We start from the raw sequence: 26,699 nt of genomic DNA on the forward strand, positions 1-26,699 counted from the left end.
AGAAGCTCTAACCGTTCGCTCTCACCCAGTAGCCATTTTGATACATAGGTACCTCCCTAAAGTCACTAAGACACTAAGACATATATTGATTAAAGGCGAGGAAATGTTATTCATACCTCCACACCCAAAAGAGCCGCAAAATTATATAATTGGAGCAATAGATGTAAACTGAAAAAAACTAATCATCAACCGCTAAATTACAATTAATCCATAGCATATGTATGAGTCATTTCGTTAATAGCTTTGTCTGTCTGTAGATAATTTTAGTAAAATGATGATTTTTGTTGAAAGCAATAAGAGGAAGGATGCTATAATATGATCAAATAGAAATTAGAAATCACATTTTGATTCATCGCAAGCTATTAAAATATAAGAAATTATATTTGAATCAATATCTTTTTTTGAGGAAGGATATTTCAATTATGTTAACGATCCAATTTTGATGAAATCTCTCCATGTCTCGTCCTCATAGAAATAAGACAGAATGACATTTGAAAATTCTAATTTCATGACAGCTTTTAAGAAATCAACTCAGAGACCATTATATGGCAATAAGACTTTCTTTACCACTTTAAAAATCACCTTATTTATTTGCTTAACATGGGCCCCGGCAAACCATTTTGAGTGGGGGAGGGACAATATTTTGGAAAAAAATATGGGAGACGAAGAAAACTTTTCACCTTCTACACCCTCAAAACACTTTCAAACGTTATCTAATTGGGGAGATCTAATTATGGCTTAAAAAAATAACTTAAAAAAATTATTATTATGTTATTTCATGGTCCTTGACGGGGCTCAACTTTTGGCATAAATCTAATGTAAATCACAACCGATCATAAAAGGCTCCAAAGTTGCCCAAAGTACCTTAATGTCTGACAGAAAAAATTGTAGAAAAAAGTACACGCTTTTTTAATAAGAATGGTGCTATTCTTAACTTTTTGAGGAAAATCGTACCAAAAATATTCTTATGATTTTCTAAGGTTAAGATCCAAATTCAACTTGGATTTGGCATGTAAAACGTACGTGAAGTATGTACCGTAAATTCTCGAATAAGCGCCCGCTCGAATAAGCGCCCCCTTTGAATAAGCGCCCCCGCTTATTCGAATTGGTGGCCTAGGCTAATTTAGCTAATAAGATATTGAGTAGATACTTGTGTCTTAAAAAAAGCGATTAACCCTTAGAAGCCAGAATACGTATATATACGTTTTGAAAAGGTCATTTTACCGATACACAGTCTTTTGGCCATAACTCCTGACCACTTGAGATTCAGAGTAAAAAAATCTGCTATTTTTTGTAGCTGAGAGAAAGATACCTGAATCCTTTGTCCTGGTCGAGAAATTGCCTTTGAAAAAATAAATTTACAGAAAAAAATGATGAAATTTTTGGCCTTTTTCAAAAAAGACAGCGGCTTTGAAAGGTTAAGAATAAAATGATAGTAATTGTCAATTGGATTCGACGATTTACGGTATAGCATTTTGTGAAAGTTTTGAGCCTTATTGAAGGACAGTTGGCAATTTAAAGTAAAAAATACTCTAAAAATGGCATTCTTAAGTGACGTTACCAAATTCCATGATGGTGATATTCATAGCATATTCTCATCTTTTTGGCCAATCTCATCATCGACATACTTATAAAGTATTTTCTTATGAAAGCGTGTATCAGTAATAAGTTATTTTTTAAATTTTAAGGGCAAGAGAGTTTTTGACCTTTCATTTCATGCCCGAAATATCAAAAAACGAAGCCCTACTACGCTTTACTAACGCCTATTTTGTCAACCGATTGTTAAAATAAGGGAAAAATGTTAACAGATTTTGATCTGATTTTTTCTTAGGCTTTATAATATTTTGTACGAAAGCGGCGTGTGTGAGACGACCTTTTAATTTGGGTAAAAAATATATAACGCTCTTTAGAATTTCTTTGAACTAAGTTACACACAACCTCTTTGATGTGGACTCTCACTAATTCGAACTTCTATTATTCGAATCTTTCTATAATTCGAATTAATTCTCAGTTCTCAATTCTCTAAGCGAAAACCTTAGTAAAATACTCTCTGTAATTCGAACAAATTAGACTTCCCGTGCGACTTCCAATTCACGAGAGTCAACTGCATATTTTTCCGCGCATGTCCGTTCACGACAACTGAATAGCTCGCCTGAACGTTAGGGTTGTTGAAATCTTTGTTGCTATGAACAGATAACAGTGAGGAATACAAGTTATAAGGATTTTTCAATTTTTTGAAAATTGAAAAAGCATACAGAGAGTTTTCGAAAACTTTTATTTGATAGAAGGTGCTAATACATGAATACAAAAAGGAAAACAAAAAAGGAAAAAAAAAAACTTCGCAAAGTTTACTATTATCTTCAAGGAAAAACTCAAAACCACAACAGTGTTAGCAGAATAATTTTTAGCAATTTTTAATAAATCATTCGTCTTTTCCGTATATAAGGAGAATACTAATGAGTTTAATTAGATATTGAAATAAAGATTTCACGTCCGACTGAAAAAAACACTGATTTCTAAATCCTCTAGTTGATTAATTTTGTTGTATTTTTTTGGAGACAAGTTTTAAAGGAGATCAACATGGAAGAATTAAAGATACAATCCAAGGTAAATTTTCTGATCAATATTTTCATTTAAAGCCAAACGAAGTCTTTACCAAAAAATGGGTTCTAAAGAACAATTCCTTTTCAGTCAAACGAACCCTTGGGAAGGGGGTACTAGGGTAGACTTTCGACCCTCGGACCCTTAGTGAGACTAAAAAGGAGAATAAATGAGGAAAGTATCGTTAACTTTTTACCCTTACTTATTGGGACTAATTTGACAAAATTTCGATCTTTCGAGATTTAAATTTCAGATTTTTTCAGCCCTTACAGGTTCTAAATAGGCACCTTTAACACGGCACATACCCGTACCCTTCACTACCCCCCCCCGACCAAAATTGGCTTTTCTACAAAGCATCATGGGGACTCTTATGCGGATTTTATATCTGTCCTTAGACAAAGAAATAAAAGTTAAGATCATTTTTACGTGGATAGGACGGTTATTTAAACAGTAAAACAAATCCTTTGTAGTTATAAAACCATCAACAGTCGTATACAAATGCACTAAATATTCTCAACTTTCAATTTTTCTTCTCCTGTTCCTCTTTCTCTTCTTCTTCTTTCCTCTTCAAATCTTCACGAATCTCACGAATTTGTTTTGGCCATACTTTGGAAACTTTCATATCGCCGTTCATTCCATTCCCAAAATTCTCCTTAAAAAACATTCGCTCTGCCAGATGTTTCTTTTCTAGATTAAAATGAGGTAGTATCTCGATCAAACTACGCGATCGGTTGATTTTCTCATAAAACTTCGGTGGCATTTCGAAATAGAACATTGACATCATGATTACGTAATTCATATGATCGTTCAACTCGCGCTCTTCTTGTAATGATAAAACTGGATCATATGTAACCCGATTTTCTGTTTTCGGATCATCTTGTGTAGCTGTTGATTTACTTGGTGTGTCTCTAAGCGATGCGATATAGCTTTCTTCGATATCTGAGTCGACGTCAAAATCATAAGGATCGAACGTCCCTTGTCGTTGCAACTGATTCTCTTTGGAGCGATACATTTTGTTACTCGCGCGTGATTTATCTCTGTATTACAATAACTGTAGGATATTTTTCGAACTTTGCGAGTAAACCTTAAGTTAAATCTATCTTTCCAACTCTCTCAGTATAGTCTCTCTAGATGTAACAAGAAAGAACTACTTTTTGTTACACAAATATTTTTATCTATTTACCAAACTGTAGCCATACAACAGATTCTTCACGAAGTTTGATTGAATTAAGCTATTTATTTCTTCTTTGAATTCTCAATCGAGAAGAAATATTTTTCTGTGTAATTGCAACAAGCTTTCTTCGCCGATTGTTTAAGTTTCTCACTCCAAAATCTTACTATTCTAGTAGAATATTTGATTAAGTTTAAGAATACTTCCTTTATGCTGTTAGATTCTTCACACTTTTGATGACTCTTCTGTGAAGCTGTCAAAACAACCATTACGCGCAGAGCATATATTGGATGCTTTATTAGAAGCCATATACATGTTTTTATAAGAACAAACTATATAAAACAAGCAACATGCTGAACGGACCTACCTGGTGACCAAAATCAGATAAAAATAGGACAAATAGCAAGATAGTAAGAAAGTGTAATGAGCAGCTTGAATATAGGCACTTTTCTGCCCAAATTTGCTCAAAAAGTTATTTTTTCGAAAATCAGGCTCCATCAGAAGTTAAATATTACCATTTTATAGCACTATGCAAAAAATAAGAAAAGAAACACCAAGCCAATCTCGAGAAATGCTCATTTTCCCTAAATATGACAAAAGGGAGTTTCCCCAAATAAGAAAATCCGATTTTTACAGCCAAAAAAATTTTTCCGGAAAAAACAGCTTGAGTTACGTTTTAGAGATACTTGCCTTTTATCTTTGTCCAAAAAATTTGAAAAAACTAATGAAGCAATTTCACACAAAGTCTAGAAAACCCCATTTGGCCAAAATTTGCCTCAAAAAATTATTTTTTGAAAATCGGGCTTCATCAGATTTTAAAGATTACCATTGGCCAAAATTTGCCTCAAAAAATTATTTTTTGAAAATCAGGCTTCATCAGATTTTAAAGATTACCATTTTACATCAAAGTGCAAAAAATCAGAAAAGGATATTGATCATATTGGCCAAAATTTGCCTCAAAAAATTATTTTTTGAAAATCGGGCTTCATCAGATTTTAAAGATTACCATTTTACATCAAAGTGCAAAAAATCAGAAAAGGATATTGATCCAATCGCGAGAAATCTTCTTTTTCCCTAAAAATGACATAAGGGAATTTCCCCAAATAAGAAAATCCAAGTTTTACGGCCAAAGAAAATTTTCCGGAAAAAAAGGCTTCAGTTGTGTTTTAGAGAACCTTGCCTTTTATCTTTGTCCAAAAAATTTGAAAAAACTAATGAAGCAATTTCACACAAAGTCCAGAAAACCCCATTTTTAGGCACATTTTTGGCTCAAATTTGCGAAAATCCGTATTTTACGACGAAAAAAAATTTTCCGAGAAAAATCACTTCAGCCACATTTTAGGGTACCTTGCACTCTATCTTTCTGCCAAAAATCAGGAAAAACTAATGAAACAATTTTGCACAAAGTCCAAAAAACCTTATTTTTAGGTAGCTTTTGGCCCAAATTTGCCCCCAAATTTTTTTTTTCAAAAATCGGGCTCCGTCACTTTTTAGGCATTGCTATTTTGTATCATTGTGCAAAAAATAAAAAAAAACTAATGAGCCAATCCCGAGAAAAGCTGCTAACAGGAAAATGGTAAAAGGGAATTTCCCCAAAAAAACGAAAATCCGTATTTTACGACGAAAAAAAATTTTCCGAGAAAAATTACTTCAGCCACATTTTAGGGTACCTTGCACTCTATCTTTCTGCCAAAAATCAGGAAAAACTAATGAAGCAATTTTGCACCAAGTCCAAAAAACCTTATTCTTAGGTAGTTTTTGGCCCAAATTTGCGAAAATCCGTATTTGACGACGAAAAAAAATTTTCCGAGAAAAATTACTTCAGCCACATTTTAGGGTACCTTGCACTCTATCTTTCTGCCAAAAATCAGGAAAAACTAATGAAGCAATTTTGCACAAAGTCCAAAAAACCTTATTTTTAGGTAGTTTTTGGCCCGAATTTGCCTCCCAAAAATTTTTTTCAAAAATCGGGCTCCGTCACTTTTCAGGCATTACTATTTTGTATCATTGTGCAAAAAATAAAAAAAAACTAATGAGCCGATCCCGAGAAAAGCTTGTAACAGACGAACGGACAACGGTCAAATTAAAGGACCTCCCGGTAGGTCCAAAAATAAGGCTTCAATGGCCAAAGTATCAAGAACAAGTTAAGAACATTTTAAGGCTTCACGGACTCTAAAACACCCAATTTCTTAGGAAATTGCACAAAAATACTGAAAAATGGAGAAAGAAGGCTTGAAACTCAAAGAGCTAAGAATATCTGAAGGCTTCAGGAATTTTGGATATTTGGAAGCCGTATTTCTTTTCTTGAAACATTTAGTAAAAACTATTTTCTTATACCTTCACGTTTTTTATAAGAACAAACTATACAAGACCTTGATGGCCCAATAAAAAGTCGTGGGACTCCACAGCATCCGATTTCTTAGGAAGATAGACAAAACACTCACATAATGGTGAAAATAAGAACATGTTAAGAACACTTTTAGGCTTAAAACTCGAATTCTTACGATTTTCTTACATCTATTACCAATGCAGCAGTTTAAACAACTTCATCAACGCCGTGCCCATGTATCCCAGGCTTTATTTATGTTACTGGGTGACGCCAGAGAATACCCTGGTGTTGGCTGATGCGAGTTCCCCCTCTCAGAGGGAGAACTTCTAAAAATAATACTTCAAAAAATATCTGACGTAACAAAATTACAGCGCAATTATCTAACGCTGTCAGTAAGCATAAAAAAGCTGATAATGTGCAGGGAACGAGGTGGTAACTTCGTCATGCCCTTCTCAAATCAATTTCAGTAAAGTTAAGAAACTTTTATACTGATTTTTCTCGAAAATTTTTGGTTAATACACATCTTTGTGCAAAAAATCAAAAAAAACTAATGATGAAATCTCGAGAAATTCCCGGCATTTTCGGCCGGAAATGATTTTTTTTCGAAAATCGGGCTCAGTCACATTTTGGGCATCACCATTTTGCATTTTTGTGCCAAAAATCAGAAAAAACAATGATCCTATCTTGAGAAAAGCTTCTAACAGACGAACAGAAGGACGGACGGACAACGGTTATTTTATAGGACCTCCAGGTAGGTCTAAAAAAACTTTTGAAGACACCCTAGTAGAGTGGTTTGCGTTGTTGTGATTCTAATTATTTTTAGCGTGATGTCGTGGTTATGATTTTGGCATGATTGAGTAAAAATTTGAGGAGTGATGTGATATGTGATTAGGGTTAGTTTTCGCTATTTCTTAGCCGATAAACCAATTTTCGCAATTTTGCATGATGGCGTGATGGTGCCGCTGGGGCAGCTTATTTTTATCGTGATTTATAACTTTTAAGGTCGATGTGTTACTTCAGTAATGAATCAAAACAATGTCCCGAGGATACCGTAGTGATATAATCGCGTAACCATACTGTAACTATGCTGTAACCATGACCTTTCATAAGTGAAGGTAGAGAGTCTATCACCATATTTTCCTAACACCCTGCCTGGATGTGCTTGGGACACACAATCCATGATCTTTCATGGTAAGACTCAATAGGTTCTTCTTTCGTTTCTTTTTAAAAACTAAATTACTCCTATGTAAACAGAACTTGTAAATATCAACAGAAAATTTTTATATAAGAAGTTTTACCCTCGTTTTGGGCTTAACCTAGTATCAACGCCCTTTAAATGAAACTTTTGAAAAATTAAGAAAAACAACCACAGGCATTCACTCAAGGATCAAGTGAACGAAGTTTCGGTCGAATCCGACCATTTTTGAAGTCTCCAGCCTGCCCCAAAGTTTTGAGGTGACAGAAAGAAGGACAGACAGACAGACATTCTCAGGTTCTAGTCATCATAGTGATTTTAGAGGGATGTCATTGTGAAGTATTTGGGTTCACCTTGACGATCATCTAAATTGGAAGGCTCATACTTCTTTCGTTGCTGCGTAGTAAAAAGTAAAAAGCGCAAAAATGGAGAAAAAAACAAGCCGGTGATAAATTAAAGAAAATAACTGGAAAGTAAACAAATATTTTGCAGCTCTAGCTTTAGCCAGATTCACGCTGACACCTTAGAAATTAATCTCCTTAACGGTTATAACTGCAATTCTCACGAGCGATTCTTTGATCTTAAGAAACTTTAAAACTTCTAATTCCTTTTGGCTCTTCGTATCTATTTAAAATTTTTGACGGTATATTAATTGTAAATTAATCAATGCCCAATTCCCACATTTGACTTATTCAATTGCGGAATTTGCTTTCGATTAATTTCCTGGACAGTCGGATTTTTATTCAATTTTCAATTTTCCCAGTATTCCTGTAATTCGATCCGATTCTATTTTTTATTTTCAAGTGTATTAGGAACAAGTTAAGTTTAAGGCTTTGCGGGACTCTAAAACACGTGATTTCTTAGTAAAATGGACGAAAATACTCACATTATGGTGAAAATGAGAACGTGTTGACAAAATTTTAGGATTAAAATTCAAAAGGTTATGAACATCGGAATGCTTCAAAAAACCTTTGAAAAAACTCGTAGTAGTAGTACAGAAGCAGATGGCGAAGCATTTTTTGAGAAATGTGCGTTCTTATGGGATTCTTATTTTCTAGAAGATCCACTTATCACTAGACTGGCACGCCAGTCGGGCTGGAACGGTATCACGCGGGAAAAGTGAGCGTAGGAGTTAGGTAAGCGTAGGAAGAAATTTTGTCGGCGGCGAGGGCTGAAAGCCCGACTGGAGCGAAACCCCAGGAAGGAAAAAACGGCTAAGCTGAAGCCCCATTCTTACAACGCCAGATTTCGGCGTTGTAGAAATGAATGAACTTTGAGAAATTCGTGAAATGAGAAATGAAAACTTCCGTCAAAGTCGCAGATCGTGTTGTTTTGATTTTTGAGGAGGGAGTGATTGGAAAAAATAATGGCTGACTTCTAGTGGAAATTTTTATTTGAAAAGATTTTGTTTTGTTTCTTGTTTCTTATTGATGAGTCTCTTCTTTGTGTATATGTGGCTTTTCTTCATGGTTCTCTGCATGCAAAATTCTTTGGCTCATTTTTGATTGTTTTTTTGTTTTGATTTGAGAGGCAAGAGAAGATGGAAAATCTTGTAACATCAGTTATCAGAACTTGTTGACTTTTCCTATTCATAACTCATTCAATTTTAGGAATGGAGTATTCAGATTGCAAACACTATGGACTGTGAGTTTTTTTTTCATTTCAGCTTTCTTTTTCCTAGGTTTGCAGGTGGTAATCAAAGGGATAACCCAGGTACAGTAGCTAACAATTATTTACTGACATTCAAACACATAAGACGTTTTAATTTTCCAGGACTCACAAGTCAAAGGTTCTTTCTCAAAAATATATGGTTGTTGGACTACCAGAGACTACTACACGACACTGACACAATGTCGTGTGTATTGGAAGTGCTACAAACTTTTGTGAATTATCTACCTGGTTATCCCTTTGTTTTGAGTTTAATACGTACTGTATCTATCCCTATGATAAAATTACACAGTTTTGAGTAGAAATAAAGTTATGGTAAGCGGCACTGACAAATTTCTCCAAAAAATATTTTCTTTCAAATTATGAAATATTAAAAGTCTTCTTACATCTAAAAATGATTAAATTTTTTCGCCATGCTTATGTTTTACTCAATTCTAGTATTTTTTCCAAAACTTATATATACTTACGTAGAGGGAAATTTAGCAGAATTTATGGAGAAAATTAAGAATTCTCAGTTTGGCAACAAAAATTTCTCAAACGTACTGTACACATAGCATAGTACCTACTATAACTTTAAATAAACATTTACATATTTTTAAATTGCCAGATTAGTGTGGCAAGAAAACTCATTTTTTTCATTCAGCCATAAATCTTCAAGTGTGAAGTTAATTTTATAGTACACATACTTACTTCTATTATTTCTATTTCTATAGAAATAATAGAAGTAAGTATGTGTACTATAAAATTAACTTACATTTTACTTTAATTACAATTTACAGAAAAATGGGTGATAAGTATATGTCACATGTTCAACAACCCATTTTTTCCACAGCTTACTTGTTCAACAAATTCTTGTCAAATTGAATGTCAAACAAGTGGGTTGTGGAACAAATGGGTGCCAAAATGATTGACAACCCAGTTGATTGACAATCCACTTGTTCGACAATCTATATAGTTGTTCAACAGACCAGTTGTTTGAGAGAAGAGTGTCGAACAACCATGCAGTCAAGCAAATGGGTGTCGAGCTAATAACTGTCAAACAACCGGTCTAACAAATGTACCGTCGGACAAGTATACTGTCGAACAAGTGGGATTTCCCCAAAATTATAGTTGTACGTAGATGAAAATTTGTCAGAATTTATATTACGGTGAAAATTCAGAATTCTCAGTTTGACAACAAAAATTTCTCAAATAGGTAACTTTAATTTAAATAATTATATAAATTGTAAAATTAGTGTGGCAAGAAAACTCCCAAAAAAATTTAGCCATAAATCTTAAAGTGTAAGGTTAATTTTTCAGCATTTTTGGTGTGACAAGAAAATTCTTCAGCACATAGCCACAGTCTATAGAAAAAGGTCAGAATTTACAATAATTCTCTTCTCATGACAAAAATACTGCATTTTTCTAAAATCATGAATACGTGTACCCAAAAACTTTTCTGTCACCATATAAACTCTGGATTTTCTATCAGAGCTATCTTATCACAGCACTAAATTCTGCAAATTTCAATTTTTCACAAATTAAATTTGTAACATGACAGATGTTACATTTTTTCATTCGACAGACTGAAATACTTAATTATAATAATACACTTATAATAATAATTATGCACCAATGTGTCATTGTTTTGAGGTTGGAGTTTTAGTTATTCAACATATGACATCTTAACTATTAAAAGTAAGTACTTTTCTGTAAGTTTTCCATTTAATTTTCTATGTGTACGTGTAATTTTCCTGTGCTTGGCTGGTACGTTACATGCTGACAGTCAGGACAGGTTGTTTTTTGTAGCAGTGAGTCTGTTGAAGAGGGTCGGACTGTCAGACAGCAGCCTGGCAGTAATGACATTAAGAGTGATGAGAGGGATAATCTTTGGAGTTTCTTTAAACTAACCAGGAAACGCTTTTTATTCTCACGATAACCTAAAAATAGTTTTCAAACCGTACCAAAAACATTTTTGGTATGGCTTGAAAACCTGTGTTAGGTTATCGTGAGATATTAAAAGTGTCAGAATTATTGATTATTATGATATGTTATTATTCTTAAAATAGTGTCAAAATTTTTTCAAAAAGGTTATTTTGTTGGGTACTTTTGAGCAGAGTTCCTGCCTGGTTAGTGTTACTGTTGTATTCATAGAAAAGAGTGTCGGAGGGGTTCACTTAGCCACAGTGAGACTAGAGTAATCAAGTTCCTTAACAAGTAGTCTGTAAGTACTAAAATAAAAAGCAAAAAGTATTTAGGTGGAACCAAATTAGACTGTTAGAAAAAATATTTCTTACCTTGAATGAAAGAGGCTAGCAAAAAGCCCCAAAAGCACGTAACATATGCCACCACCAACCTGCATAAGGAAAACTGAATAATCCTTGTACACTTTTGATGATTGTAGAAAACTGAAGCTAAATTGCAAATACTTACCTTTCTAAGAATGTATGAATAACAAAAACAACTAAAGATGTAAAAGTTTCAAAACTTGAAAGGTGGCTCCTCCACCACCCAAAATTCAAAACAAAGTGGTCTGTCGGCTTTTCTCCCTCCAAAATTTAGGAAAGCACTCCTCCGTTCTCACAACCTCCAAAATGAAGCCGTGGCAGAATGTTCTAGTCTGTATATCAGCAGCCTCTCACCAACTTTGGCTCGCTCTCCTACGCAGCTCCTATTCTAGCAAACGCCCGCCGCCTTTATGTTCCCGCCCTCTGACATGATTAATTTACAGACTAGTTTGCTAGTCTAACTTATCACTTGCTTGTCTGAAGACCAACTTATCATTTATTTATGATAGTTTGATTCCAAAAAGTATGACATGAAAAGTTCTTTTTCAAGGTTTTCTAAGTTTTGGCTCCAAGAAAATCTTTATTATTCAGGATTTTGTTTTCAAAGTTTTTGAGGTCCCGTAGAATTTCGAGAAAAATTTACCCTGGATCCCAAAAACACGAAAATCATGGACAAAGCTGGAAAATACTGGAAAATATAAAAATGATGAGGACCAGTGAGGACCAAAAGAAAAGGGGAGATCAATATACCGACTAAAAGTAAAGTGAGAAAACACCCTGGTGAGTCGGTCTCAAGTTCGTAAAGAAATAAAATAGTTGCACAAGCTCTATATATTGATTTGAGATGAGGGGTATAACAAATATTTTTCCAGGAAGCTTTTTATTAGAGAATATGCCTGTAATTAACTTTTTGGAAAAATACTTAAAAATAGGCCATAATTTTAGCAAAATTGACATATACTGTCACGTCTCAAAATCTAAATCTTAAACAGCTAGAGTAGTCGTACAATTTATAACTCATAACAGACCTTACTAGTCTTGCCGAGACTTCTCTCTGAATACAAGGAAAAAAATACTTCAATAAATTCTTATAGGGAATATGAAGTATGGAAGGTTGAATATCCAAGAAGAGAAGAACGCCTACTAAATTCAGGGTGTCAATAAATATTTGTTAGTATAATTTCCATCCCAATGGAGGGGAGAATAAAGATGAAAAGGGCAAATTTATTCTTCAATTCAGCAATACAATACTAGTTGTTTTTTTTCATAGATAAAAGTATTATTTTTCTACTCTCAACAAAATTTCGACACTAACATGATTATATTCGAAGTGAGGAGCGCGTGATGTTTGTATTGGTTTAGTTTCGATGGATGAATTAATATCATTTCATGAGGAAATATAATAGGGGCAGAGAAATTTGAGGGAGAGATTTCTTTCAAGCGCAGAATATTCATTCTAGTTGAACGAAGACGGAAGACTAAACGCTGAACCAAACAACAGAGCATCCAAGAAATTAATTTAGGAATTAATTTTGGTAGTGGCTTTTCCCTTTGGGAATAAAGGTAAGTAGCTATTTTGAAAAAATAAATAAGTAGATATGTAATTAACACGAACTAATTTCGTGTTGGTTTAGTTTTAATTTAGACTGGAGTCGTTTATAATGCATGTAATAATAATAATAAACACAAATAATGATACGGGATTTAGTTTGTATAAACGACTGGAAGAATCCGGTGTTCCAGCCTTATAGATACCGGGCCTAGCTACGCAGAAACTTGCGTAGCGAAAAAAAAATTTATCAAGCAACAACAAACTCTCAAAATAAAATCAACTCAAATGAAACATTTTTAACACACAAATCCACACATATTTTATTTTCAAGAACTTTTTTTGAGCGGGAAAAAATTTTAATTGCGATATTGACACTTTTTTTTTGTTTGGAGTTAGTGCACAAAGGTTTCTAGACGACTAAAATTTACTTTTTTGCTTTATTTCTAATATGTCTGAATTAGTCGTCTAGCTTGCTAGACTAGTTTTAATTTAAATCCCTTCCATTAAAACCATCCGTGGTGTCCTTGAAAACTAGCAAAAAAAATTCTTGTTTTTTTTGCATCGTAATTTCAAGGCCGTTCAATACTTTTGTCTACTTAAAAGGTATCTACAATTATGGACAAAATATTTGAGATAAATGGGATTTCCCGACGAAATTTAAGACTTAAAAACTTAAATTTACTCGTACAAGGCTTACCATATAGCCTAGAATCCACCAAACCCTTCTAAAATCGAAATATTCAATGAAAGAAACTGGAAGTGCTCAAATAGCAATTCTCGCCCGAACTTTAAATTCTGAAAAACGTTAAAATACACTAAAACTTTCAATATATTTTGACCATAATTGTACTTGTATTCGAGTAATAAGGTATTCTCAAGTAGTTTGTGGCGAACAGACAATGACAGTAAACGGCAACGAATTTTGACATTTCCGTAGATATCAGGTCAGGTACAATAGGATGTGAAATAACGCCACTAGGTTACTTCATTTAAGAATGTGGTTTTAGTTTTGTATCCAATTGAATCTGCTAAATTGTTTGGGTATGTTGGTTCATGGGTTGAATTGGTGCTTTTTGACCGATTTGAAGCGAGAAATTGACCCAAGCAAACGGAGCTTTTTGTTCGGGGTGCGTTTGTCAATTTTGTACGTGGTTGTGTGGGTTAAAATATATCTGTGTTGGTTATGAAACTTTTTTGCATGCGTCGATAATCCCCACGCAATTATGAACTGAAAAAATGAAAGAAGAGACTTACGAAATCGTTTATGTTGTAGCTTTTCTTTACAATACACCAAATCCCATAAAATCATTCCAAATAGTCAATAATCATCGAATAAATCCCTAAAAAGAGAGGTTTGTAATATGTGATTATTAGCTTTGGATTGTGTTAGACGTAGACAAGGTGAAAAAAAATTTCAGTTTAGCTTTTCAGAATTCTTAGGCCCATCGATTTAGAACTAAAGGCCCTTTTCTAGGCCACTAAAATGAAAACATCTTGAAGGTGAAAAATGGTAGTCTACTGTATCAGACCGCTCCGAGCTTTAGGCTAGGAAGGAGAGGAGGTTTAACGAACGGAGCGAGGGAGATATGGCGTAGCCTAGAAAAATGGTGGTTAATACGAGGAGTCGATTTTTTCCAGTGAAAAACCCTGCCTGACTGGGCATTTGCAGATTCTGAGACTGGTAGGAGAATGATGTTTATTAAGTGGGCAGAATCCGTTGAAAAATCACGCAATGTAAAACAAGGTCCATTTCCGTGACATTTGAAATATGGCCGATATCCTATAGGTACACAATAACTTTTTTTTATATGAGCTGAAAGCAATGATAGTAATATTTCAAAACCTGTAAAAATTTGAAACATCGATCCTGATATTGCCATGGATTTAAAAATTGTTTCAATATTTTTAGTTGGATTTAACAAGAGTAGTTGACAAAGTTCAGACTTTTACAACACGGAAAGGTTGTACGCTTATTTCTAACAAGCCGAATCAAACTAATGAAAGTGAAAGAGACGACAAAGTAATATAAATCGGAAAACGTCGGGATAAAATTGTAGATAAAGTAAAGTAACATTTCAAAAATAATTAGCGAAGTAAAGAAAAATTTGAAAATTTGAAAAATCAACCTTTTTTGTAAGAACAGGTTATCAAAAGAAATACAAACTGCCATTATTCCTAAAAATAATTTATCAAGTCCGTGAGCATTCAAACAAAAGACTTGATTCATTTGATACGAGCGGTAATAATGTTGATAATTTCAACATCCTCTTTAAAAACAACACAACAAGCATTCTTACTGGACAGTACACTTTTGAAATGAATTTTTCTTTCAAAAAAAATATGAATAAAAATAGATTCAAGAAAGGTGTAAATTGACCGAAAAGAGGACAGATTTTTATAAAAAAATATGGAAAAAGAATAAAATTTCAAACTTATATTTCATTTTGATCTTTTGTAAGACGAAATTTTGAATAACGTTTGGTCGCACTCAAGGGTATGGACACCAGTCAGTAATAAAGGTAAAGGATACGATACAGTGGGTGCATCTTGCAATTCCTGCATTAATAACACGCACGCGTAATTTGTCGTTCTTTTAAACCACTTGTAGTTAATTCCCGGGATAAACAAACAGAAATGAATCGCTAAAGGTGATCCAATTATTTTCGGTCGGGGTTGTGAACGGCAAAAATATGAAATTTGGCGTTCTTTTCTGTCGTTTTTTATAAAATTTGTCGTTTTTTTTGTCTATTTTCGGTAATGCAGGATTTGTAAGATAGAGCCTCTCATACGATAAGTTATTTAAAAAAAATTTATTTCAAAATATCTTTTAAAGATGCATAATTTAGCTGTCCTCGATCAATCAATTTTAACGTTTGATACACTAAAAACTAATTTACGTTATTTTATCAAAAACCGGTTGTGATTTGCTGAAGCATTAAAAGCATGTGAAAACATGACAACCTCTTTAGAACCTGTCTTTTGAAGCATGTCTAATCAATGTCAATTGAATAACAAACTTGGTCTGGAAGTCAGGTTATTTTGAATTTCAAGATTGAGACTTTTTTGCCTATACTTTTTAATCACATGATCAGAATCCGCGTTAGAGCGTTAATTGTCGCAGTGAAAGGTAATGTGACATCGCCCATTTAATTAGCCCGGGGTCCAGTTAAAGTTTTTTGATTGACTGAATAGCGCTAATAAGAGGCCCGGCGTAATTTGGCGGTAGCAAATACATGCACTAAATCCAGTCCCTTTTTGGAAAAACAAACAAACAGAAAACGACCAATAGACCAAATTTTTTTCAGATTTTTGAGGTATTTACATGTTTTTATTATAGTTTCATAAGTTTTGATGGGGTTTTAGAATATTATTTTATTGATTTGTTGTTTTCTTATAATTTTTGAAAACGAAAGTGAAAAAAATCAAGATGGCGATATCCTCTAGTCCGGACTTCCTGAGCAGGTGGATATCTAGCCCGGGGTCCTCTTAAAGCTTTTTTTATAGACTGGATGGCGCAATTAAGTGGCCCGGTAGTATATGGTAATATGCTTTTGCCTAGGCGGACTGTAAAACAGTCCGCCAGATTTTAGTTGTTTTTGGAAGGTAAAAACAGTATGTAGCAATGTTTTTATACGAGAATAAGGGATTGCAAACCTGTTATTGATGTTTGTTTCTCATTTTTGATTATATCTTTCAACTTCGAGTAGTTTTATTGTTATTTGGATTTTTAACATTTTTTTTCAAAATGGCGACCTCGCCAAATGCTCCTAGTCTACTTCACTGGACTCAGCGTCATAAAAAATTGTCAAAAAGCAAAGTTCAGCCAAAAGTAGACTCTAGTCTAGTGGATATCCAAATTGACAATGTTCAGATTGTTTAATTTAGCGTATCTTTCAAAGAGAAATTTTAGATCATTCATTCTGGATCTAAATGAGTTTTAGTTGTAGTGTGACTGGAAATTTCCAGGTGAGACAAACAGATGATTTGTGTTCAAAACACGAAATTCACGTGTTTTTTCTTCTTCAATCTTCAATAAATGAGCTTGAAAATTGGAAATTAGAAGTTTGTTCAAGATTTTCAAGTTGGAAATCACCTATCTTAGTTGGTATAAGAGCATATATAAAGGAAAAATGATGGAACAAGAACGACAGGGAGCACGAGATTTTGAAATCAGTATGTAACTTTCTTCTTCAAAAGTAGAACCTAAAATCATTCAAACTGCGGGAAAATCTTCATTTTCATTCTCATTTTTACTCTGGTGTTGATCAAAAGTAAATTAAGCTCCAACAAATTTAATCAAGGAAGCTTCCAGAAAATAAAGTGACTTTTTTATTGGTTAAAATTGATGTTGGCCATGAGAAACGCTTTGAAAAATGCCTCCTTTGTTTTAGAGCAATTTATTTTCGTTTGGTTATATACTCTAGATTAGGCTTGAGAAATAGAAAAATTACCTTTTTTATAGGTATTGGCTAAACAAGTTCTAAGACATTTTAGGTTGATTATTTTATCATGCTGGATGAGAGAGCTTAGCATACCCGGTGGAAAAACCGTAAAAGTGGGGAGGCTGAAGACTCAAATGGGATAAAATTCGCACTAGGAATTTGAGAAAAATGGTTAGAAAAGAAGATTGTTTTGTTGTTGGGAGATTTTATTGTCGCTCTATTATATAGAATAAAAGCTTCGAAAATATTACAAAGTCTGCCAATCTTTGGAATTATCAATTAGTTTGAAAGGGCCTTCGGAGGTCAAATGACGTAGAATTTCGCCCACTCATATTAAGATTTGTCAACTGTTAAAAAGCTAGGCAAGAAGAAATCGATAAAATTATTAACATTGAAAGCAAAAAAAGGGAATCGATAGGGGGAAAGTAATAATTATTCAATTTTTATGTTTCTATATTTCTATTTTCACTCATCTTCAAGTGGCTAGTACAATAGGAATATAGATTGAACAGTAACGAGTGATCTATTTTTTTCACAGCGAAATTATTTATGTGGCCACCAAGAGGTATTCGTTCGAAAACAGTTTTCTATTTTTTTAATATTTTCCTACGTTTTTTCTTCCTTTTTTCCTTCAGTTTTGTTGCAATGGGGAGCGTTGTCAAAGAGAAAACGAAGAAACGAAAAAATATTAAGAAAGCAACCAGCACGAAAAGCCAAGACTACGAAATCGACGATCTAATTCAAGAGGAGTTGAAAGACGAAGAAATACGCAAACAAAGACAGAAAGAATTGGACGAAATCACACGTAACACTGCTTTAGATCTCGTAAACGAATTTATAGAGAACGAAACTAGAAGTTCGTTCAAACGTAACACAAAAAAGTCGACCGCAAAAGCGTCGAACGTCGATACAGAAAAACCAGTTAAACCGAAAACAAAGAAAAAGAAAGCGAAGAAAGAGACAATCTTAGAGATGGAGGACCACGAGACCAAGATCGATTTATTGCACCTAGATGAAGAGAACACCCAGTCACAAACGTCTGTGAAAAGCGCAACCAAGAAGAAAACAAAACCCAAACAGACTAAAAACAAACAGAAATGGGAAACATTTGAGGAGAATTCAACAGAGAAATCAGCTTCAAATAAAGAAGGTACCGAGAAAACGACAAAGAAAACGAAAAAGCCAAAGGTTAATAAGATCTCACCAACTCCGCCTCCCGATAACGGTCAGCAGGATCGTAAGAAACGGATAAGCAAAGATACCAATGATTTGAAATTACAGAGTTTCTCTGAGGATACCGATTTAGAGGTTGATAGTTCATGCTTGACCATGCTTCTTATGGCAATCTCACTTGAAAGTGAACTACCACCGAAATTCTACGCAAAATTATTGAATAGTAAGCGATTTAAGGGAGCCTTAAAGAACATGACTCTTGAAGAACGAGAATTAGTGCTTGCCATGATGAGTGATGTGGAGCCTGAAGTTGATTATTTGCCGATCAGAAATGAAATTTTCATTGATAGTTTCAAAGATCGTTTGACCGTCCCAACTTAAAAGATATGGAGAACTTCTTACCATAAAAGTCTAGGGTAATAAGAGGTATCGAACAGTCAGTAAAACTGAAATTCTTAAAAATGAAAAGTTCTTCTTCGCCGAAGAGACCATCAGATTGTATATTGAAAGGTCAAATGTAAACTCTTGCGAATGCTTATTAAAATGATGTGATACAGTTATGAGAATTCAAATACGGTATAATATGACTTTAGACTGGATTTTCAAGTTAAAAAAAGGACGATAAAAGCAACGCAAACTGGCATAAAACCAAAACACCCTTAATATAATCGGTCTCGGACAAACGGTTTACTGGGATGCAACAAAATCTCATTGTCATTTACGAATGGGATGTTACTCTTAGGTGCCAAATAAACGCCCCCCCCCCGCTTGTTAATTTTTGGAAAATTTTCTAACCCCCCGGACCTTATTAGGACCCCCCCGTTTATTAATTCTTAAAAATATTTTCAGCTGTCAAAGAGAAGGCCCCTTATTTTGTTCTAATTAGCCTGATTTTAGCCTATATTTACCTTATTTTGGGCTTTCAGAAGTACAATTTCCAACCCCCCGGCAATTAGGTCCCCCCGTTTATTAATTTCTCGAAAATTTTCCATCCCCCCGTTTATTCGTACCCCCCCCCCGTTTATTTGGCACCTAAGAGTAATGAATTATTGTCGCCTATGAAATGTTTTTCATTTTGTTTAAATAAAATCTTTTTAGTAGTTTCTATTTCATGCAAATACAGATCAAACTTGTGAAAGATTTTGCTTTTGCACTGTAGTCATAATACCTACTGGTGGTCAAGCAATAATCTCATGACAAGAAGTTAAACTGTTGATGGAAGTACGGTCCAGGTTCTAAAGGTCATTGATTGCACACTTGTTTACAAATTTAACCCAGAAGTCAGATCATAACCTATTGGCAATAATTTCTTCCGATTATATAGATAACGAATCTATTCGACCTCTCAAACTACCTCATTTCCCTACAATCATTTGAATCCAAAACGATGTCAAAATTTACGGTGATCAAATACTGTAACTCAATTTTAACCTTAATGCTCTTAGGTGAGGCCGATTTAATTTGTTGTCTTACGAGTCAAGCTACCCAAAAAAGGGGGTCGGTCGCTCGCTTCGGCAAAAAAAAATTCAAAAATTCAAAAATTCAACAAAGAATTCTTAAAAACTTTGGAAAAACTACCAATATTTTGAAAATTTGGCAGTCTCAAGCAATGAAAAAAAAGTCATTTTGTATTTCTTTTATGTTATTTCTGTTTTGCTATAGTTCATGTGAATTTTATGGTAAACACTTTTTTATAAGAAAATTCATTGCGTATTATTGGGTTAGCTCTTTATTTACGAAAAGTAATTTTTGGTCACAAATGTTTGTTTTACAGAGGTTGTATGATGCAGGCTTTTTTCATACTATTAACAGCATCCTTTCATACACTTTCATACAGCATTCTTAAATGCAGTTTTAACGAATAACAAGAGAAATAGTCAAAAAGACTAACTAACTGTAACGATCATGAATTGTCTCTGAGGTAATTGTTTGGGAAGTTATTTTTTTAGGTGGCTGGGGTAATTGTTCTGGGGGCAATTGTCCCCGGGCAATTATCCGAGGGCAATTGTCATGGGGGGGGGGGGGAACTGTCCTAGAATCTCTTGATGTGATTATGTTTTCGGTATTCTTGAGAAGATGAAATTTCCGTAAAGAATTCTAATACACCCAGAAGCTTGTCACGCCAACCTTCACAGCTCATGACCAAAAACCCCCAATTTTTTTAAAAGAAGCATGTTCCAGCAAATATTAGTACATGTTTTTTTATGAGCATAACGCTTAGAGCATATGAAGAATCAAATTTGTAGAGTTCTTAAAAGCATAACATAAGGATATATGTCAGCCTGAAATATTTTTCAAGTTGTCATTTTAAAAAGGTTTGGTAAAGGTCAAGTAAAAAAAAACATTCCCCGGCTAGCTACATTCCACTGCTCCCAAAACCTGAATTTTTACAGGATTTTTTAAATTTCACTAAAGAAACTTGGCTCGGGATGAATCATAAGCATAATTCATAAGCATATAATAAGCATAAGCTATGCCTGGATGCTTTGAGAACTTGAGCATACACGAGCCTGACCAAGGGGCATACACTTACTTATAAAAAAAACAATGTCAATACTTTGCTAGAGTCTCTCTGTACTTCTTCAGATTTTTTTTCTAGATTTAAATTTTCAGAAACTCGACTTTTGGGCTTTTCCAGAAAAAATTTGAATATGCTGGTGGATCAAATAACAATTTTTGGAAATTTACCCCCGAACATTGTGACTTTTGACCCCCCCCCCTCGGGCAGCAGGTCTAACCGTCTACCCCAGACAAACATTAGTTTATCCCCTAGAAATTCAAAATTACCCTCAAAAAGAGCAAAGTTACCCCAAAACAGAGCAAGCTTACCTCCGGACAAGTCAAATTTTTAGATTTTTCTTATCCCCGGACACTATATCCACCCCCCCATGTACGGACATTTTCTGAAAGAGCGCCTTGTTAGAAAATTTACAGATATTTAAAAAAATGTTGCAAAACTTACAACAACATGAATTTTAACGTTGTGGATTCACCCAGCCACTGCCAACCAATTCAAATGAGAGTGAATCCATGAATTTGTTGAAGCATCGTTATGTTTTCTTTTTAAACTACAGAAGAAAAGGTAAGTTTCAGGATAACCAACAAAATTTGAATTAAGAATTACCGCAATTAAGTCTGAGTATTGATTACCACACATGATATCAATAATATGACTTTAGACTTCTTATTATTGACCGGGTCAAAGAAGATTTTCCGTAACATCCCTTCTGAAATTATGGTCTCTTATCGTGGAATGAAGATTCAAAATCGATATTATAGAAGGACGCAATGAGTCCTTTCGTTTGAGAATTTGATATATAAAGAAAGATGGATAAAAGTAATGTGCTGGAGAGACAGATTTTAAGTATCAATTTCATCTGTATGTGTTTCTTGTAGCTGTAGGACCAAAAACTGGCCGAAAGAAATCATCAAAACAAGTAGTAAGTTATAAATATATAATTATTTTATTATTTTTTACATTAATATAAACAAAACTGAGTACAATATTTACAGCGCTGTGTTTTGTTCTTCATTTTAGACTAAATCTAATGTTGAGTAGAATACATTTCGAATTAAAAAGAAAGTTGGCCCCAAAAAAGCTGATATTTTTTCCCTTTTGACATCACAACATGACTAGAAGATTTTAATTTGAAAACCATCTCAATAGACAAAATATGTAATAGCTAAATAAATTTTATAAATTATAAAAAATATGCTACAAAATGGTGAAAAATGAAATAGACATTATTCTAAATTCTAAATTATATCGCATCTTAAACATTCGCACATTTAAGTATCATTGTAGTATCTTGTTCTTATAGTGTAGTACCTGTTCTTATGATTTTGTTCTTACCGACCGGTCTAATAAAACCATGATCAAGGAGGGGATTTTTTAAGACTGTATAAACTTTACCTGACGTTTTTTAACTACCCGAGGAAACACTTACCAAAAAATTATACTTACAGGTCTACTTACGACCTTTTTATACTTAGCCTTATACTGATATTTTGTTGATTGCTTGCCTACGGATGAGTGCAATGAAGGCAAAGCTATAAGAGAGGAGAAAGTTTAGTTATTAGAGCATTTCAAAAATGATGTAATTGAGATCCAGATACCATTTAGATTCAAACTTTCAATGCCTAGTCTATAGTATAGTAGTATAATAAAAGTTTAGTTTTCTTTATGCAAAAAAGTAAACAGGTTTTAAGAAGAGTTTTGTTTACAAAATATTACATTGTTTGGAAATTTAAAGGTATGGGAAAAGCAAGGAACTATACATACCAAGTGTGTAGATGTATGAATACTTGAAAAACACGAAAAATGTCTGTATAAGAATTGAAGATTTGAACTTAACTTTCGACTTTCTTTAATTTTGTTTAAGACACACCTGAAAAGTTTTTAGTTCATAATTTTAATAGAAATTTTTGAAAATGATGATACTACCATAGATTTTATACGTACCACCATCTGCAAACACAACATTGTACAAATTACCGGCCACTGAAACAAAACAATAAGAAGGCTTTTAACCTACTAAAAACATTGAAATAATCAAACTAATTAATCAGATAGTTATATACATAATGAGAATTTTGAACAAGTTAGGTTCTAATAAAGTTTTTTTGTATGTTTTCTTAAACTATAAATATTTGAAAGATTATCCAAGTCTCTAAAGGAACAGTTCCTAAGAAACAGGTTGCCGGTATATTTACCTGGGGGCCAGATTCATCAATTTATATATAACACATAACCAACCAAAGCCCAACACAAAGAAATTGGTAACCGATATCCATGTTTGGAATAATGTAATTATTCATCATCTGAATATTCAGAAAAACTAGATCTGTTTTCTTCAGCTGTATCACTCCTTGCAAGAAGTCCAGTACAATAAAAGTTGAGTAAATTAACGCAGAAATCATTTGATGGTCGTGGAAGATCTTGGGTGTCACATGTGGAGCCATCACTGTCCGATGCGACCCTTTCACTCTTTTTGGACAATTTAGTGAAGGTACTTTGTTTTGAATTTGGAGCACTCGAATCAAATGTCTGGTTTTTATCTAAGATTTGTATTGAAGTGTGATGACCAGTTTTGGAACTAGAATCAGTCTTCATTGATATATCATTTTCATCAGCAGTAGCTATTTGTGTATTTTGACCAGGTGTACTTAAAGGATTTTTAACTTCTTGTGGTCCATTTAGAATTTCCAATAAAGCACTTGGTATATCCTCATCATCTTGAACTATGAATCGCCTTCTAGGTTTCATTTTCACGGGTGAAGTGGCACACTCTTTTGTTATGATCTTATCTACTTCAGTAAAAAGTTTAATGTTGAATGATTTCACATTGGCACTGTTTTCTAGAATGACACAAGACAAATCTTTATCGCCAGCTAGAGTGTTTCCATCTGGATTATTATCACATGGACAATCTATTGAGCTGGAAGTCACTGTTGTTAGTTTGCCTGAAACATCTTTATCAGCTAAAGTTTCACTGTTGATTGTACAACTTGTACTCAATATGTTAGTAGTCTTTGCAGGTGCGTCGACCTCTTTAGTTGGCAGACAAAATGATTCTGGTGGATCAATAAGCAAAGGATTGCTTTGTAAATCATCATTATCTTTCATTGGTGTATAGATCATATTCATGAGGGACTCAGTAAAATGACTCTCGTTACTTAGAGTTTGGACTTCAATTTCTTTGGTTAAACTTTTCCCTAAGTGCTCTACATTTTGACCTTCTTTTTCAACAATAATTGGTATTGCATGATCTAAGTTGGTAAGAAGGATATCAGATAACGAGTTAATGGTGGATAAACGTGATTCCTTCCTAGAATGTTGGACAATACATTTCTGCTCATCAAGAAGCTTCATATAGCTTTCTTTGTGCTTTCTAAAGGAATCCTTGAACTGTCTTGGCTTTTTAGATTTGAATCTTTTTGACTTTTTATTCAAAGCTTTCAATTTACTTTTCTCACTGCAGGAAGAGTTTGTTGTAATACTTGATTGAATATTATCAAAGTCATGCTTGTTTGATGAACGTTTTTCGGGGAATTCGTCTGCATTAACATTGTTTTTTATTGACAATTGAATATCATCACTCAAGTTTTTCATAACGGCATCGGCTGATATATTGAAATCGCAAACTCCACTATCACAATTTGACTGTATATCAACATCAAAATCAGTATCAACAAACCATTTTTGGGTATGCAGTAGTGAATTGTCAGCACTTAAATCAACAGCTGAATCAATACTAAATGAAGGACTACAGCTTCGAACTTTCTCTTTAGAAAGAAGTTTTGTATTTTTATTCACATCAACCTTTTTCAACTTTCTTGATTTTTTCTTTGGGGATCTTTTTGGGATGAGGTTTTTATATTTCTTTAATGAGAATGGTTCTTGGAAAACGCCAGTGTCAGCAATGTTTGAAAATTCATCAAATAAGTTTGGTACAATATCTTCTCTTTCAGTTTGAATATCTAAACATGATTCCAGTTTCTTGTTGTGACAATCTTCAATTTTCAACGAAAATAAAGTTTGTAAATCTGCCACATTGAAAGCCATTTAAAATTTTCACTGTTAGTTGTTCTAAAACGAAATTCAAAAGAATGAAATTTAATTCTATAATTCTTTTAAATTAAAAAATTAATCTTGCTGTGCTAGATCCAAATTTGTGTATACCACGCTTACTAAATAATAATAAAATGAGCATCATTAATCCACAAGGAATATTACTAAGGGGGTAGTCTAAACCTTAAATTTTCAAATTTGCACATTTTCTAGAATCTCCAAGGGGCTTTTTAAATGTTTCTAGGGGATTGTTGCTTATAAAGAATCTTTTTTTATTATGGGAAGCATCCTGTATAATATCTCAAGATTGCTACAACCATGAAGTTTTTACCAGTGTTAGATATGTAGGGTTCGAATTACAGTTTTGCACTTTGCAAATTGTGAAGCAATTTCAGGCTTTGGCAGAGAAAAATGCTTTTTGAAATAAAAAATGCAAAGCAAAAATTACAAGCAAAGTAATAGAATTAAAAGGCAGAGAGAAAAAGTAGGCATTCGAGATTAAATCTTCTATATCTTCATTATATTTATTAAAAGTTCAATTTTTTTCTAGAACAAAGACATAAATCTAGCATTTATTTAATAGGGAATAAAAACACTTGCTTTTGAATCTTTCTTCACACTATTTATTCTAAGTAAATATAGGTATAATCAGTTGTGTTATATCGCAAATTCCATTGCAAAAATCTAAAAATGTTTCCCAAACATCTAAAAGATTTTCAATGATGTAATAAAAATCAAAAATTTAATTTCAACCAAAACAGTTTATAAATACGATTTTTTGGTGAAAATTTGACGTAATTTTGATGAGGAAATTTGGAGAAATTAAATTTTTATTGTTATGACATCAAAAATCATCGTTTTGGGTAACACCTTTTTGTAGGTAATCTTAACGCAAGAATTTCATTAATGTATATACATAGGAATACAGTCCTTTTGATGTATAGATTGGGTTGCATCTGATGACACATTAATGCATAATTATTATAGGTGTGCACACACACAAATGTTTTTTCTTATCATTGATGGAGTTTTTAACTATCCAACTTGAAATTGAGTGTAGCAAAAGGTCTATACTATCTATAAAAGTTTTTTCATTTTTTGCCATTTAATCAGCTGAATGGATTGACACATATTTTCCATTGTTTTGTCAATTGGACCTGTGCGGAGGGTTACATTATCAAAGATTTCTATTTTTTCTTCTATTACTTCCGGTTTGCCAAATCGAGGACGAGCCTTAGTTTATATATCATAGGAAAGCTCATGAAACTTGCTAATTTAATCTCGAGTTTTTCAAATCTCCAAGATTGGCAAACAATAATTTTTCCCACTTATTGACAGCTTATCTGTTTGATCTTTTATTAGTTTCTTTTGTTGATTGCTTGTGTCATTGATAACTGACAAGTCATCTCTATTTTGAAAAAGAAATGCAAAATTTACCAAGCTGGTAGAGGGCTGATGCATGCAAAACCCAATTGATGAATCGTGGAATTTACTGTAAAAGCCAATGAAATGCAAGAAACTTATCAAGGGGGGTCAGTGTACCAGATGGCGGCATGTATCCTGGGGTGGGTGGGTGTTTGAGAAAAAAAATTGTCATGTACTACCTTCCAAAATTGATTTTGATTTTTACTACCTGTGTACCAAATACCTGTGTACTAAAATTTGGGTGTAGGGTCACAAAGTCGATGTTAAATATTTCATGCTAATAAGGGAACAAATAGAAATGTAAT

General features: G+C 33.5%; 2 protein-coding genes across 6 annotated transcripts; one reads left to right on the forward strand and one right to left on the reverse strand.

The window, feature by feature from the left end:
- Window positions 1-2,432: 2,432 nt before the first annotated feature.
- LOC136810494 (protein FAM133-like) lies at window positions 2,433-19,127 on the forward strand. Of its 3 annotated transcripts, none has more exons than XM_067067061.1 (2): window positions 2,433-2,607; window positions 17,861-19,127. In XM_067067061.1, exon 2 carries the CDS (start codon window positions 17,871-17,873, stop codon window positions 18,777-18,779), a length of 909 nt encoding a protein of 302 aa, XP_066923162.1. In that variant the 5' UTR covers window positions 2,433-2,607; window positions 17,861-17,870; the 3' UTR covers window positions 18,780-19,127. The 3 variants fall into 3 exon arrangements, with proteins under 3 accessions (XP_066923162.1, XP_066923163.1, XP_066923164.1); XM_067067062.1 differs by lacking the exon at window positions 2,433-2,607 and adding an exon at window positions 12,548-12,794; XM_067067063.1 differs by lacking the exon at window positions 2,433-2,607 and adding an exon at window positions 15,225-15,302.
- A 2,712-nt stretch (window positions 19,128-21,839) lies between these two features.
- Window positions 21,840-24,988, reverse strand: LOC136810487 (uncharacterized). Of its 3 annotated transcripts, none has more exons than XM_067067057.1 (3): window positions 23,112-24,988; window positions 22,861-22,899; window positions 22,035-22,448 (listed from the first exon to the last, which is right to left on the reverse strand). In XM_067067057.1, exon 1 carries the CDS (start codon window positions 24,961-24,963, stop codon window positions 23,209-23,211), a length of 1,755 nt encoding a protein of 584 aa, XP_066923158.1. In that variant the 5' UTR covers window positions 24,964-24,988; the 3' UTR covers window positions 22,035-22,448; window positions 22,861-22,899; window positions 23,112-23,208. The 3 variants fall into 3 exon arrangements, with proteins under 3 accessions (XP_066923155.1, XP_066923158.1, XP_066923156.1); XM_067067055.1 differs by having other exon boundaries at window positions 22,843-22,899; XM_067067054.1 differs by having other exon boundaries at window positions 21,840-22,899.
- Between the last annotated feature and the right edge of the window lie 1,711 nt (window positions 24,989-26,699).

Source organism: Clytia hemisphaerica, unplaced genomic scaffold (assembly GCF_902728285.1).
Source record: "Clytia hemisphaerica strain Z4C2 unplaced genomic scaffold, Clytia hemisphaerica genome assembly, whole genome shotgun sequence".
Lineage (NCBI taxonomy): Eukaryota > Metazoa > Cnidaria > Hydrozoa > Leptothecata > Clytiidae > Clytia > Clytia hemisphaerica.

What these genes read in the sequence shown, in the direction of transcription:
- LOC136810494 (XM_067067061.1), top strand. Translation starts at nt 17,871, where the DNA reads ATGGGGAGCGTTGTCAAAGAGAAAACGAAGAAACGAAAAAATATTAAG.
- LOC136810487 (XM_067067054.1), bottom strand. Translation starts at nt 24,963, where the DNA reads ATGGCTTTCAATGTGGCAGATTTACAAACTTTATTTTCGTTGAAAATT.